Below are 15,410 nucleotides of genomic sequence, written 5' to 3'. Positions count from 1 at the left end.
CATGTTGGCCAGGCTGGTCTCGAACTCCTGACCTCAGGTGATCCAACCACCTTGGCCTCCCAAAGTACTGGGATTACAGGTGTGAGCCACTGTGCCTGGCCCTCCATTTCATTATCGAAGAGTCAGTATGGTATATTGGAAAGGGCCACCAGGTGTGGAATCAGGAAACTTGATTCTGAGTTTTCCTTGCCACTCACTACCCATGGGACCTTAAGTGAGTTATTCTCTTAAACATCAATTTCTCACAAGTAAAATGGAGTTCATAGTACTATATCTGCCTTCCTAATAGGGTGGTTCAGAGAACCAAAAGTTGTTCATAAACAGATTTTTTTTTTTTTTTTTTTTTTTCATAAACAGAGTCTCGTTCTGTCACCCAGGCTGGAGTGCAATGGCGTGATCTTGGCTCACTGCAACCTTGCCTCCCAGGTTAAGTGATTTTCCTGCCTCAGCCTCCTGAGTAGCTGGGATTACAGGCGCGTGCCACTATGCCTGGCTAATTTTTGTATTTTTAGTAGAGACAGGGTTTCACCAAGTTGGCCAGGCTGGTCTCGAACTCCTGACCTCGTGATCCGCCCACCTCCCAAAGTGCTGGGGTTACAGGTGTGAGCCACAGCACCCAGCCATAGTTCGTAGTACTATATCTGCCTTCCTGATAGGGTGGTTCAGAGAACCGTAAGTTACTCATGAACAGATTTTTAAAAGATGGAATTTTTTTCAGCGTGTGACTGGATAAGATAGGGAATAGATTTGCGATAACAAGTTCAACAAAAGCTGAGTTTGGTGAAAGAGAATCCTTTATTGAGTTCTTTTCATCAAAGAGATGGTAATTCTGTCATCTGGTAGCAGCAAGAAAGAAGAAAAGTGGGGCAAAGTTAAGTCAACCTTTCCAATAAGCTTGTGTTTACAATATTCTAATATGGCATAAAAGAATCTATTTATCAATAATCAGTACTAAAGTAAAATCTTGAATTTTAACTATTACTTGACATCATTGATTTTTTTTTCGTAACTTATTTAATTCTTTGGATTAATTTCCATCAGTCAGTAACTCTTGGTATCCACCCATGTGCGTAGCTTTGTTTTTGGTACTGTGGAGCACAAAAGGAGTATGAATCATGGTGGTTTGGAGATAAACTTGAGTTATTTCAAAGAAAGCGAAATCTTACCAACCTGAAGAATAAACTTTCACTTATTTGAAATGAAACTTATCTAAGTGGTATATATTCTATAGAGAACTTGAAAACTGATTTCTAGGCCGGGCATGGTGGCTCACACCTGTAATCCCAACACTTTGGGAGGCCGAGGCGGGTGGATCACCTGAGGTCAGGAGTTCGAGACCATCCTGGCCAACATGGTGAAACCCAGTCTCTACTAAAAATACAAAAAAAATTAGTTGGATGTGGTGGCGCATGCCTGTAATCCCAGCTACTCGGGAGGCTGAGGTAGGAGAATCACTTGAACTAGGGAGTTGGAGGTTGCAGTGAGCCGAGATCGCACCACTGCACTCCAGCCTGGCGACAGAGCAAGACTCCATCTCCAAAAAAAAAAGGAAAAAAAAAAAAAACGATTTCTATTTTGTGATACCTGGGAATTATATTTAGCACAAGCTACTTAATATGTATCATTTCATGTCCTTTAGATTTACCTGCTAGGATATGAGCAATATTTTGTTAAGGATGTGCTTTCTTGGCCATTCTTTGTTTTGTACGTTGATATTCCTTCCAATCAGTTTACAGTATTTTGAGTTGGATTAAGATGCGTGAGGACAAGTTATAAACTAATCATTAAGGATCTTCTAATACCGTATGCATGTCTATCTTTCTGTCTGTAAAATGTGCTCGTTATAAAAGTTCATACAATATAAGGGCAAATTGAAGTAAAACATGAACAGTTCCTCTCTCCCAGCAAGCGCACTTCAAATGGTATCTAGTGGTATCCATGGATATCACTGTGAATACTGCAAAGATACCAGTACTCAATGGTATAATGTTTAATATAAGAGTTTAATGTAAGGTTTGGTGAGTAAACTGGGACTATAGCAGGGAAAGGAGTTAAAAAGCCTTATCTAGCTAGCCTGTTCTTTTGCCTCACCTAGGAGTATAGAAAGGTGGTTTAACAAACCCGGAACTTGCTTCCGTTTGCTTTTTTCCTAGGTCTAGTCTGTTCTGATTCAAATAAAGTAAACTGAGGCAAGCTTAATATATCCTGAACTCATGTATCAAATTGTCTTTAAATGCAAATACAGTTTTAAAAATATTTTAGTTTTTCATGCATGGCGTTAAATAGTTCTATGAGATATGTTACAGAAAACTATCCTCTACTCACATACACATCATATTTTGCTCCCAGAGGTAAGCAATTTTTGCTCATTTAGCTGATTCTTAGGGAATTTACCTCTCTATCATTAAATCTACATACACATTGCCATTTCTTGATTTTTTTTTTTTTAGTGGTATGTATTACCTATTGACTTCTCACTCTGCTCCAGAAGATGGAGGGTATAGCTGTCTGTATACAACTTCTTCTCACTTCTCCTTTGCTGTTTTTCCATTCTCCAAATATATTTTGATTGAGCTAATATTCAGTGTTTATGTTAAAATGACTATATACTTGCAATTTACTGCTAACCTCCATATACTCTTAATGACTACATCCTGTTTCTGGAATATCATTTTACTTTTACTGGAATGAATATATTTTTTAAAATATTTAATTTTCTATATGGTGATCACTATTTCAACTTCAGACTTTCTCCCAGTTGATTAAATCTCTCTGGTTCAAGCCAAATTAGCGTTCCATTAATTGCATCTTCTTAAAATTCTATTTATTTCTTTTCTTTTCTTTTTTTTTTTTTTTTTGTAGTCTTCAGGATTATCCTTAGGTCTTTTTTCTTAGGCTGGTGAGCTTCTCTGGAGAAGATTCTTCCAGTCTTCTATGCTGGCTGCCGGTGTTTTAGTAGCCCATTTGGGAAAGAAGGGTTGGAACATGAGGATGGTCCCCATTGTTCCAGTCTGTGAACTTTCATCAAATCCTTCTAGGTCAGGGTTTCTCAGCTACCAGCACTATTGACATTTGGGCTAGATAGTTTTCTGTTGTGAGTGGCTGTCCTATGCACTGTAGGATTTTTAGCAGCATCCCTGGCCTGTACACACTAGATGTCAGTAGTACACATACCTTCTTCAGTTGTGACAACTAAAAACATCCGCAGACATTGTTACATGTTCCTTGTAGGACAAAATCCACCCCCAGTTGAGAGTCACCACTGCTCTAGGTAGAGAGGGTTAACAGTAGGTCTGAGTCTTTTTCTTTGTGGAAGGTGACCTTGGGTTTTCCTTCTCCTAGCATTCTTTTCCTGGACACATACTGGATTAAGAATTAAATATAGAATATCTCCAGGTAATATTGTTTATTGTGAAATTGACCCCTGTTGGTGAGTGTATATGAACCAGGAAGACTGTCCATGAATGAATAAATTAGCCTATGAAAAGACACAGACCTTGACTTCGTGGTGTGCAGTGTAACTCTTTTTTTTTTTTTTTTTTTTTTTTTTTTGAGACAGAGTCTCACTCTGTTGCCCAGGCTGTAGTGCAGTGGTGCAATCTCAGCTCACTGCAACCTCCGCCTCCCAGGTTCACATGGTTCTCATGCCTCAGCCTCCCGAGTAGCGGGGATTACAAGCACATGCCACCATGCCTGGCTAATTTTTGTATTTCTTTTTTTTAGTGGAGACAGGGTTTCGCCATGTTGGCCAGGCTGGTCTCGAACTCCTGACCTCAAGTGATCCACCTGCCTCGGCCTCCCAAAGTGCTGGGATTACACTGTGGCAGCCACTGCACCTGGCCAGCAGTGTAACTCTTATAAATGAGCATGAACATGTTCTTTAAGGGGCCCTGGAACTTACCCTCACTGGCTGTTAAAAGGTACTGCTGGTTCCCGTGGAGCACGAAGTTTCCCTAAGCCAGGGTGTTTTCTGCACTTACCATGTGGTCTCTTTCCCTTACAATGAGCTATTTATGGGCCCAAAAAGGGCCTGTGGTGAGCTATATGGACTCCCTCAGAAGATGGCATGTCTCTTTTTATTTATTCAGAACTGAGTGAATCTGGCTTCAAGCTATGGTCTGTTGGGTCTTGTGAGTGAATGTTAATCTGTACCTGAGACCACTGCTGGTGGGCGAGTGAGTAAAGGAGGGAATCTGAGAATTAGCTGCTTTCTTAAATGTGTTTTCAACCATTCTTCCTGCTTTTAGTCTCACCATCACCTGTCTACTCTTGCTTCTGAGGACTTCTGAGGTTACACGATATAAATTGAGTGCTCCTCTGCTTTTCTCCAGTGCTGGTCCAGCATTCAGCTTCTCTTGGATTTGCTAAATTGGTTACCACTCAGCCGTATACTTTTTTCCCCCATCTTCCCACCCCCATTTTAATCCCTGTAAAACAATGCTTCACAACTTGGGCTACTTTGTCCTGCTGGGGATATGCAACATTTATGGTTGTCCATCAAGGGAGTGTGCTACTACTGGCATCTCGTGGGTAGAGGCCAGAGGTGCTGCTAAACATCCTACAGTGCACAGGACAGCCCACATGAAGGATAATTATCTGGCCCAAAATAGTGCCAAGGTTGAGAAACCACATTTTAAATCGTGTGGCACCTGTTAGTCACGGGTCAGCAAGGTGGCAGTTATAGTATGTTGTATGAAGTCCTTCTGTTGAAAGTTTCTAATAAAGATCAAGAAAGTACCAGCATCAAATCTTCTTAGATTCAAGGAAATATAGGTATCTTTGGCCAGTCCCTCTCTCCTGAACTCCAGGTGCATATATTCCATCTCTAATCAATATCTCTATTTGGATGTCTAATTGTGTATTATATTTCTCCAGAGAGATAGAACCAATAGGATATGAGTGGGGATTTATTATGGAAATTGGCCCATACCATTATGAAGGCTGAGAAGTCATATGACAGGCTGTCTGCAAGCTGGAGACCCTAGGATGGTGGTAGTGTGACTCAGTCCAAGTCAGAAAGCCTCGGAACCAGGAAAGCCCATGGTATAATTATCACTCCTGGGCTGAAGGCCTGGGTACCCAAGGGAGGCTGCTGGTATAAGGCCTGCAGTACAGAGACTGGAGAGCCTGGAGTTCTGATATCCAAGAGCAGGAGCAGAGTGTCCCACCTCTAGGAAGGATAGGGAGGAAATCACCTTTTCTCTGCCTTTTTTGTTCTATCTGGGGCCCTCAGTCAATTGGATAGTGCCTACCCACAATGAGGGTGGATCTTCCCCACTCAGTCCTGGTTCACACACCGTCTCCTCTGGAAACACTCTCACAGACATACCCAGATGCTTTACCAGTTCTCTAGGTATTCCTTAATCCAGTGAAGTTTATACCTAAAATTAACCATCATAAATAGATTGCTCAAATTTAACTGGTCTAAACCTAAAGTCCTGCTCTTTCTCTTCAAACTTATTTCTCCCACTGTCTTCTCTATCTCAGTTAATGGATATTCCATCTGTCTAGTTCATCAAGCAAACTCCTTGGAGTCTTTATCTACTTATTTTCTTTCTACCTCCCTTCCAATCCAGCAGCAAATTCTGTTGGCCTTATCTTCAGAATATATCTAGAATGTGATCACTTCTCACCACCTTCACTGCCACCAAGCCAACATCATCTTGATCTAGATTTTTGAATAGGCTTCCATCTGGTCTTTCTGCATTCACCTTTCTCCCTTAAGTCTATCATCCACACTGCAGCCAGAGTGATCCTTTTGAAAGGTAAGTCAGATCATCTCTTTTCAAACCTAAAGGCTTTGCATCTCAAGGTATAGCCCAAACCCCTATAATGGCCTATAAAGCCTTGCCTGATCTACTTTCCCATTACCACCTATTTTTCTTCCTTCTGTCCCTTACCCCACTAGCCATACTATCCCATACTTGTTCTCAGCCAGTAGCCAGAGCTTGTCTCTTAGCCTTTGCACTTATTCAACCATGCCCGGACGCCTTTCCCGTCTTCAGTGTAACATACTCCTAGCTACCTTCTGGAATTTGCTCAAATGTCACTTATTGAGGCGTTCTTTGATCATGCTATTTAAAAATGGAGCTCCCCTTACTCTGCCCTATTATTACCTTTTTTTGTTTTGTTTGTTTTGTTTTTTTGAGACAGATTCTCGTTGTGTCCCCCAGGCTGGAGTGCAGTGGTGCCATCTTGGCTCACTGTAACCTCTGCTCCCTGGGTTCAGTGGATCCTCCTGCCTCAGTTTCCTGAGTAGCTGGGACCTCAGGCATACGACATCATGCCCATTTAATTGGAATTTGGAATTTTATACATGACAGTGTATTTTTAAAATGAAAATACTTTGTAAAGCTATTAGTTTATAGCAGATGCAAAGGATTTTTTTCATCATAATATACATAATCATCAAGTTTTCTTAAGATTCAGCAAAACCTTTTGCTAAATTTAAAGGAATAGGTAAGGTTGGCACAGTGGCTCACGCCTGTAATCCCAGCACTTTGGGAGGCCAAGGCGGGCGGATCACCTGAGGTCATGAGTACCAGACCATCCTGGCCAACATGGTGAAACCCCATCTCTACTAAAAATACATAAATTAGCCAGGCGTGGTGGCGGGCACCTGTAATCCCAGCTACTTGGGAGGCTGAGGCAGGAGAATCACTTGAACCTGGGCGGCAGAGGTTGCAGTGAGCTGAGATGATGCCACTGCACTCCAGCCTGGGTGACAGCGAGACTCCGTTTCAAAAAGTAAAATAAAATAAAGGAATAGGTATCAGATGAAAAAAGAGGCTGAAGATTTAGTGAAACCCAGGGGAAAAGCCTAATTCACACAAACATATTTCAAATACACCCCCCCAATAATCACTGGCACATATGCCTTGACTCTTACTGTTTGTGTTTCTTGGAAATCTGTGTGATTTTTTTTTTTCTGCAGAAGTAAAAAGAATCTTTATTTAGGTTTAGGTCTGTTTTTGTTTTGGGTTTGTGGAGGGCTGGTGAAGGACCTTTTTTTAGACAATAATAGAAATATATTCATCTGGCCTGGTGCAGTGGCCCACGCCCGTAATCCTAATACTTTGGGAGGCCGAGGCGGGCGGATCATTTGAGGTCAGAAGTTTGAGACCAGCCTGGCCAACATGGTGAAACCCCGTCTCTACTAAAAATACAAAAAAAAAAAAAAAATTAGCCTGGCGTGGTGGCAGACGCCTGTAATCCCAGCTACTCGGGAGGCTGAGGCAGGAGAATCACTTGAATCCAGGAGGTGGAGGTTGCAGTGAGCCAAGATCATGCCACTGTACTCCATCCTGGGTGACAGAGCGAGGCTCCATCTCAAAAAAAAAAATACGTATATATATTCATCTATTTAAAATGGATAGGGGCTATAAAACAAAAAGAAATAGTTTTAAAAACATTCACAGATTTACTGGCTATATAATATCCAGTAGAAGGAGAGCAGAATAAAGAGAAAAGGGGGCAAAATAGAAAAATTGAGTTCTTGTTCTGTTAGCCATTGTGCTTTATGTCTTAACACACATTGTGCAGAGCCCAACACCTTGTGGAGGGCACAATTATCCCTCTTTTACAATGGAAGGAACAGAGGTAGACAGTGACTAAATAACTTGCCCAAGGGTTTGAACCCAAACATACTGGTTGTAGATCTCATACCACCGTATCATGCTCCTTCATCACAGAACTGAAGGAAAATCAAGACGAGTAGACTGGCCAGTGCTCTCAGAGCTGGACCTAGAGACAGAACTAACTACATGGGCAGGAGAGAAAAAGGCAAAGAGACGTATGTTATAATATCCCCATCTTGTGGTGTTTTTGTATTTTTAAAAATATTTTAAGGAAAATTAAGTTAAACTCTAGCTCTAAACTAAATAAAGCTTAAATAAAAATTAAGATGAGGGCTGGCAGGTTCCCACTCTTAGTAGTAATATTAATCATTCATAATTTTTATACCAACCTTTGAAGATCAGTGCTGTGATTACCCCCATTTTACACATGAGGAAACAGATTAAATGATAGGCCCAGAATGACCTTGCCAATAAATGGCTACGCTGGGGCTTGAACCCAGGCACTGTAGCACCAGGGTCTCCATTCTTAACCATCAGGCCATACTTACTTTCAACATACTGTTTGTGGAAAATGCATACATGTGTCAGTAAAGATGATGGAAATCTATTTTATTGAAACACTAATGAGTGGTCATAAGCCTCCACTTCTTTCCAGTTGTAATCTAAAGTGTTAGCTATCACAAGGAAGTGTTTTATTTGTAACCACTACTTTGGTACAAGGCCATTTCTTTATAATGGTTTGGCTCCTGTGTTCAGATAAATGGTTTTTACTTTTTTTATTTTTTATTATTTATTTTTTGAGACAGGGTCTTGCTCTTTCGCCTAGGCTGGATGGAGTGCAGTGGCGCAATCTCCGCTCACTGCAGCCTCCACCTCCTGGGTTCATGCGATTCTCGTGTCTCAGCCTCCCCAGTAGCTGTGACTATAGGCACGCACCACCACACCCGGCTTGTCTTTGTGATTTTTTAGAGACGGAGTTTTGCCCTGTTGGCCAGGCTGGTCTCGAGCTCCTGACCTCAAGTGATTCACCCGCCTGGGCCTCCCAAAGTGCTGGGATTACAGGCATGAGCCACTGCGCCTGGCCAGATGAATGCTTTTTAATATGTGCATTCCCACCCCAACCCCAAGGACTCTGGCTTGTAAATGGCACTTTGTTTTAACATGTTACAGATTCAGTTCAAGAAAGTAGTGATTCATAACTTACTTTGCAGAGATTTGTGGTGAGTTTTTAATAAGATTGATAGAAAGTTTTTATCAAACACAAATGATGCAACACTTTGTAATACAAATGAAAGTTTTCAAAACTGAGAAAATGTATAGCAAAATTTATACAGAGAATTGACCTTTAAATTCATTTTTTTCCCCATGGGAGAGGAGACTCACTGGACATTTTTGTTACATATTTTGAGCACAGCTTTTAGATTTATGAAAGTAGTGATAAAGAGTAGGTAAATATTAGACTTGGAGCAGATAATATTTTTTGGTAAGAAAATAAGTACTTTATGGAAATAGACCTAATTAACATTAAAAAGCTATATTATTCTATAATCCCTTTTTATTCATGTTAATGTAACCTAAATTTTTAATCTTTGTTTATTTACTATTTTGTATTGTTTTTTCACTTCACATATATCCTTTTCTGGTAAGAGTACACTGAATAATAGCTATAGTATTCTGTCATACTGTTTTACATGTAACATAGGCAATCATCTCTTGTTGAATACTTCAGATTTAATTTTTTTTTTTTTTGAGTCAGTCTCGCTCTGTTGCCCAGGCTGGAGTGCAGTGGCGCCATCTCGGCTCACTGCAACCTCTGGCCTCGGGGTTCAAGCAATTCTGCCTCAGCTTCCGGAGTAGCTAGGTGGAACTACAGGCACAAGTCACCACCCCTGGCTATTTTTTTTATTTTCAGTAGAAATGGAGTTTCAATATGTTGGCCAGGCTGTTCTTGAACTCGTGACCTCAAGTGATGCGCCCGCCTCAGCCTCCCAAAGGGCTGGGATTACAGGCGTGAGCCACCGCCAGATTTAGGTTTTTAGAAAGTTTAGCCAGTAAGCATTTGGAAATATAATGGACACTTGTGCAAGATTGAGTCCAGAAAGAATAGATTTTTTCAAAAAAATTATTTTGAAATAATATTATACTTACAAAACCTTTAAAGAATAGTACAAAGAACTCATGAAATTCATTAGCCAGATTCAGTAATTTTTAACATTTTACCACATGATTTTTCTATGTCTATATTTATTTTTCCTGAATCATTTGAGAGTTGGTTGCATTTATCATTCCCTTATATTCGTTAATACTTCAGTATTAACAACAGGGTTTAATTTAATTTAATTTAATTTAATTCGTTTCCTAACAACAGGGATATTGGCAGTATAGATTTGATAGGCCTCCTGTTGATGTAGTAATTGAAACAGAATATGCTTAATGAGAAAATACACAGGGAAAAACAAAAAATCTTGGTCTGGCCAAGCATGTGGCATGCAGGCCAAGCAGAAAGTTATTCATATATTCTGTAAACATTTGAGTGCCTAGGGCACTGTGGTGGGGTGTAAGGGATAAAACTGGAATATAATACACAATGTTGGCTGGGCGTGGTGGCTCACACCTGTAATCCCAGAACTTTTGGAGGTGGAGGTGGGCAGATCGCTTGAGGTCAGGAGTTCAAGGCCAGCCTCGCCGTAATGGTGACATCCCATCCCCATTAAAAGTACAAAACTAGTCAGGTGGGGTAGCGGGTGCCTGTAATCCCAGCTACTCGGGAGGCTGAGGCAGGAAAATTGCTTGAACCTGGAAGGTGGAGGTTGCGGTGAGCTGAGATTGTGCCACTGCAGTCCAGCCCGGGCGACGGAGTGAGACTCCATCTCAAAAAAAAAACAAAAAACAAAAAATGATGTCCTTATGAAGTGATAATTTATTGTATGGAGGGATGGAGGGGAGGATATAGACAACCAAACAAGTGATTTTGGTACAGTGTGGTAGAAACTATGATGGAAAAGACAGAAAACCTTTTTGGTTAAAAAGTTCTTGATGACAAGCCGGGCGCGGTGGCTCGTGTCTGTAATTCCAGCACTTTGGGAGGCTGAGGAGGGTGGATCACGAGGTCAGGAGATTGAGACCATCCTGGCTAACACGGTGAAACCCCATCTCTACTAAAAATACAGAAAAATTAGCTGGGCGTAGTGGCGGGCGCCTGTAGTCCCAGCTACTCAGGAGGATGAGGCAGGAGAATGGCGTGAACCCGGGAGGTGGAGCTTGCAATGAGCTGAGATCGTGCCACTTGCACTCCAGCCTGGGCGACTGAGCAAGACTCCGTCTGAGGAAAAAAAAAAAAGTTATTGATGACTTTGAGAATGAATTACAGAATACATTATAACTCAAAGGATGAAGGCTTTAGGGAAGAAATTGCAAGAAATTAAGGGAAAAATGAGTGGCTGGGAAGTGGAGGAGGCACCTTCTAGCATGAATTCAGGGAATTTGGCAGTGGAGAGGAGAAACAGTTTTAACAAGAGGAGGGTACCCAGAAGAATTGAACATTTTCCTCTTCTCACCCCCAATGTACTGATTAGTTGAGTATCAGAGACTAAAGATACTTTCTCTTTAGGAGGGGGAAATGAATGGGATCTAGAACATGCTTAGCTTTGGAAGGGGAAACAAAACACATTATTCATCTAGAATTCGAGGGGAGAATAAAAATATGGGGAGGATAAAAATATGGGTATAATTACAAGGTACATTCTAATGATGAAGATCCTCATGATAAATGGATGTAGCTTTCTCACAGGGAGGGAAGTGCAGTCATATGAAGAGAGGGAAGAGGGAAGCTAGAAGCTTGAAGAACATAGAGACTTAGAACAGGTATAACATAAGGGGAAAAATTAAGAGCACTGCCAAACAGTGGTTAAGGGCCAGTTGAGGTTTGTTAGCATTAATTGGTATTAGACATAATGTTTCTGCACAATTATTTCATAGAACTCTGCTATCCAGAAGTGGAGTGAGGTTATCCTTAAATTATCAAGGGTTAGGATCATCTGGGTCTTACCTTTATAATTTTTGCATATAAGAGAATGAAAGGTAATTGCATGCAACTTTTCATTACTATTTTGTTTCATTACTGTTTTGTTTCACTTCATTGATCTTTTTCTCTTCCTGCATGGTAATGAGAGCTGCCCGTTTCACCTCCTTTACCTATCATTTTCTTCCTTACTGCATTTTCACAGCATGCTATTTCTCTGAGATGTTCCAGCAAGCAGACCAAGCGTCATATTGACTTCACAGAAGAACAGGCTGAGCTGACACCTGTAAGTTCTATAAACATGCCATGGCGTGACTTAATGAAGAGGAATGCATTCATTAGAACTCCAAATGATGAAACCTTTTCATATAACTTGTTTTTCAAGTAAAAATTAAACCAAACTTAATAAATTAGCAAAAACAAATAAGCAACTTTAGTTATGGTACCATTGAATATTAATACTCCTGGTATGATTATGTAGGTGGTAGCATGATTGATGTAGATGATTTTTGTATTAGAACCTGAAACAACATGCCTTCTTTATTCTGAAACTAAGGGCTTTTGTAAATTTCTTAAGATACTAACAAATTGTTCTTTACAGCAGAGCTACCAAATGGAATGATTCTTCTACACTGATGCTTAACTGAAAGCCTAGTTTCTTTCTTAAAAAAATGTATTCTTTAGTCAGTGGTTGGCAAATCTGGATGCTTCAGAGGTGTACTGTTCCATATGGTAGCCACTAGCCACGTGTACCTATTAAATATTTAAAATGTGGTTAATCCAAATTGTGGTGTGCTGTAAGGATAAAATACATACTGGACTTCAAAGACTTACTATGAAACAAAAATGTAAAAAAAATCTCATGGCCAGGTGTGTTGGCTCATACCTGTAATCCCAGAACTTTGGGAGGCGGAGGCGGGCAGATTACTTGAGGCCAGGAGTTCAAGAGCAGCCTGGCCAACATGACGAAACCCCATTTCTACTAAAAATACAAAAATTAGCCAGGCTTGGTGACATATGCCTGTAATCCCAGCTACTCAGGAGGCTGAGGCGGAAGAATTGCCTGAACCCAAGAGGCAGAGGCTGCAGTGAGCCAAGATAACAGCAGTGAGCCAAGATCACACCACTGTACTCCAGCCTGAGTGACGGAGCAAGACTCAAAAAAAAAAAACAACAAAATTTATTTGTATTTATTACTTGTTAAAATTTTGGATATTTTTGGTTAACTAAAATATATGAATATTTCAGTGTTTTCTTTTTATACTTTTTAAAATTAATGTGGCTAACAAAATTTTAAATTACCTTTGTGATGATTTCTAACACCATCTTTACTGTCCAAGTAAAATTTGTAAATAATATAACCTACTTACATACCTACTTTTTATATGAATGTAATGCCCCAACACCTATGAAGGAGAAATAACAAGTAATTTGTAATAAATATCTGTTTTAGTATGTAAATGCTTAGCTGCCACTATTAAAAGACATAATGAAGTAGTCAAATCTTACAGCTACCTATAATCAAGAACTTTGGGTTTAAGAGAAGTGAGATCAGAAGGCTTTTTTTCTTTTTTTTTTTTTAAACAAGAAGTATAGGAAAAAGAATAGAAATATGAGTGGACCCCAGAACTGAAACATGTTATAAGTGATAGCAGATAATGACATACTTGTATATACTATGAGAAAAAAGGAAATAATCTTAATTGAAGTGGAGATAATGTGCTAAGACAGTTTATAGGCAAGTAGAGAAAATGGGAGCATGTAAAATTCTTGCAAATGAGATAAGATTATTTATAATTGTAATGACAAAATAATTTCAGTTTTATAATGTGGGATGAGATGGTAGTAATAAAATCATTTGATATCTGTTTTTTTTACAGTGTAGGTTTTTCATCATGCTATATATTTTATTTCTTTTTCTTTTTTTTTTGAGATGGAGTCTCGCTCTGTTGCCCAGGCTGGAGTGCAGTGGCGCGATCTTGGCTCACTGCAGGCTCCGCCTCCCAGGTTCACGCCATTCTCCTGCCTCAGCCTCCCGAGTAGGTGAGACTACAGGCGCCCGCCACCTTGCCTGGCTAATTTTTTGTATTTTTAGTAGAGACAGGGTTTCACCGTGTTAGCCAGGATGGTATCGATCTGACCTCATGATCCTCCCGCCTCGGCCTCCCACAGTGCTAGGATTACAGGCATGAGTCACTGCGCCCGGCCGTATTTTATTTCTTTAAGATGGAGTCTTGCTCTTTTGCTCAAGCTGTAGTACAGTGGTGCCATCTCGGCTCACTGCAATCTCTGCCTCCTGGGTTCAAACGATTCTCCCGCCTCAGCCTCCCAAGTAGCTGGGACTACAAGAGTGCGCCACCACACCTGGCTAATTTTTGTATTTTTAGTAGAGATGGAGTTTCGCCATGTTGGCCAGGCTGGTCTTGAACTCCTGACGTCAGGTGATCCACCTGTCTCAGCCTCCCAAAGTGCTGGGATTACAGGCATGAGCCACCACTCCCAGCCTTCTGTGCTATATATTTTAAATATGACAACAGTAGTATGAAATATTTTAAAACAATTTTTACTAATAACATTAATTTCATGTTTTCACTAATTTAATATTATTTAGCTTTTAATTCTGTTAAAAGGAATTCCAGATCTCTCCTATCATTTACTGGCATGTGACAGAGTATACACTGCCAGTTGTGGTACTGGCAACTCTTACTTCAAGCTAGTTTTCCATTGGTGAAATTATTTTCCAACATTATGAACAGCTCTTTGTAAGCTCAGAACAAAAGAAAGTGCAGACTTCTTTCCATTTATTTTAGAGGGTAATAGCATCCTGGAAAATTCATTCAGTATTAAAATTATGCAAAAATACTTTTTAGATGTAAAATGAAATTAGATTCTAAGCTCAGATTGTTACAAACAAGATTTCCCATCTCTACGACTCTCCGTATAAGGACATTTAACAATCGTGGAATGTGGGACTTTTGTTGTTATTGACATTGTACCATGCTTGCAAGGCATCTTGCATTTTCTACTTCCCAATAAATACCAGTAACTCTCCCTCTCCTCTTCATTGTGGCAGCCCAGAATGTCCTCAACATTTTCTGAAATTCCTTCTTGAGGACAGAGCTACCCTCTTTTGAGAACCATTGGTCTCAAATTTCCCTTTGCCCTCTGTTTCTACCCTGCCACGCTCCCTCACACCGCAACCCCAGCAGCCTCTTAATCGTCCTCCAGGACTGTAGCTTTTTCAGAATTACTTTATTAAGCCCCTAATTTGGGGTTAGATACCCGTCTCCTTGCTCACCTACCACTTAACACACTGTTTTGTAGTTGCAGGTTGGTCTGCATCTGCCTATTAGACTACATTCTGTGAGGCAAGGAATGCCCATCTTGGTCACCTTTGCATCTCTAATGCTGGCATGGTTCCACACTCAAAAGTTGGAGCCTAAAAAATGGTTGAATACATGAAGAGGAAAACAGAGAAATAAAATAAAACAATAAAATGGATTGAAAATAAGCCCCTGACTTTGTGTCTATAGTTGGTAAATAAAAGAAAATATAAGAAGGCCCTGTTTATATGAAGCTGTATGCATTTTTGTTAACTCACAACATAAACCAAGACTGAAGGCTGATTGGATGCCATGCCCAAACCATAATTTTTTTTTAATTAAACGTTTAAAATATATTTCTAAACAGAATGGCCTTACTCAGTTACAGTAACTGCTGATTTCCATAGCAGAGCAACCCACAAAGACACAGCACTGATTTGTTTTCCCTATAATCAAGGGTGAAAAATATACAATTGTTTCTGAACCAAA

The 15,410-nt window shown here is 40.2% G+C and overlaps 1 protein-coding gene and 1 long non-coding RNA gene across 15 annotated transcripts in view; one reads left to right on the top strand and one right to left on the bottom strand.

Moving 5' to 3' along the window:
* Positions 1-15,410, top strand: part of RAPH1 (Ras association (RalGDS/AF-6) and pleckstrin homology domains 1) — a 111,737-nt gene that overhangs the window by 50,409 nt on the left and 45,918 nt on the right. For 9 of the 13 annotated variants that reach the window (XM_024243591.3, XM_063712980.1, XM_054549039.2 and 6 more), the window contains exon 5: positions 11,804-11,884. The exons of the other annotated variants lie outside the window; for them this stretch is intronic. In XM_024243591.3, the coding sequence (XP_024099359.1) occupies positions 11,804-11,884 (81 nt within the window). The remainder of the gene's footprint in view (positions 1-11,803; positions 11,885-15,410) is intronic. 13 annotated transcript variants of the gene reach the window in all.
* LOC129057859 (uncharacterized) overlaps positions 7,499-15,410 on the bottom strand; it is a 33,111-nt gene continuing 25,199 nt past the window's right edge. The window contains exon 3 of one of the 2 annotated variants that reach the window (XR_008522643.1): positions 7,499-7,759. This is a non-coding gene — a long non-coding RNA (uncharacterized LOC129057859). Of the gene's footprint in view, positions 7,760-10,479; positions 10,900-15,410 lie in introns of those variants that run through there. The other variant, XR_010136079.1, reaches the window with a different exon arrangement.

The sequence above is a fragment of the Pongo abelii genome, chromosome 11 (genome assembly GCF_028885655.2).
Source record: "Pongo abelii isolate AG06213 chromosome 11, NHGRI_mPonAbe1-v2.0_pri, whole genome shotgun sequence".
Taxonomy (NCBI): Eukaryota; Metazoa; Chordata; class Mammalia; order Primates; family Hominidae; genus Pongo; species Pongo abelii.
Note: the sequence above shows the minus strand (reverse complement) of the source record. Positions and strands in the feature narration are given on the sequence as shown.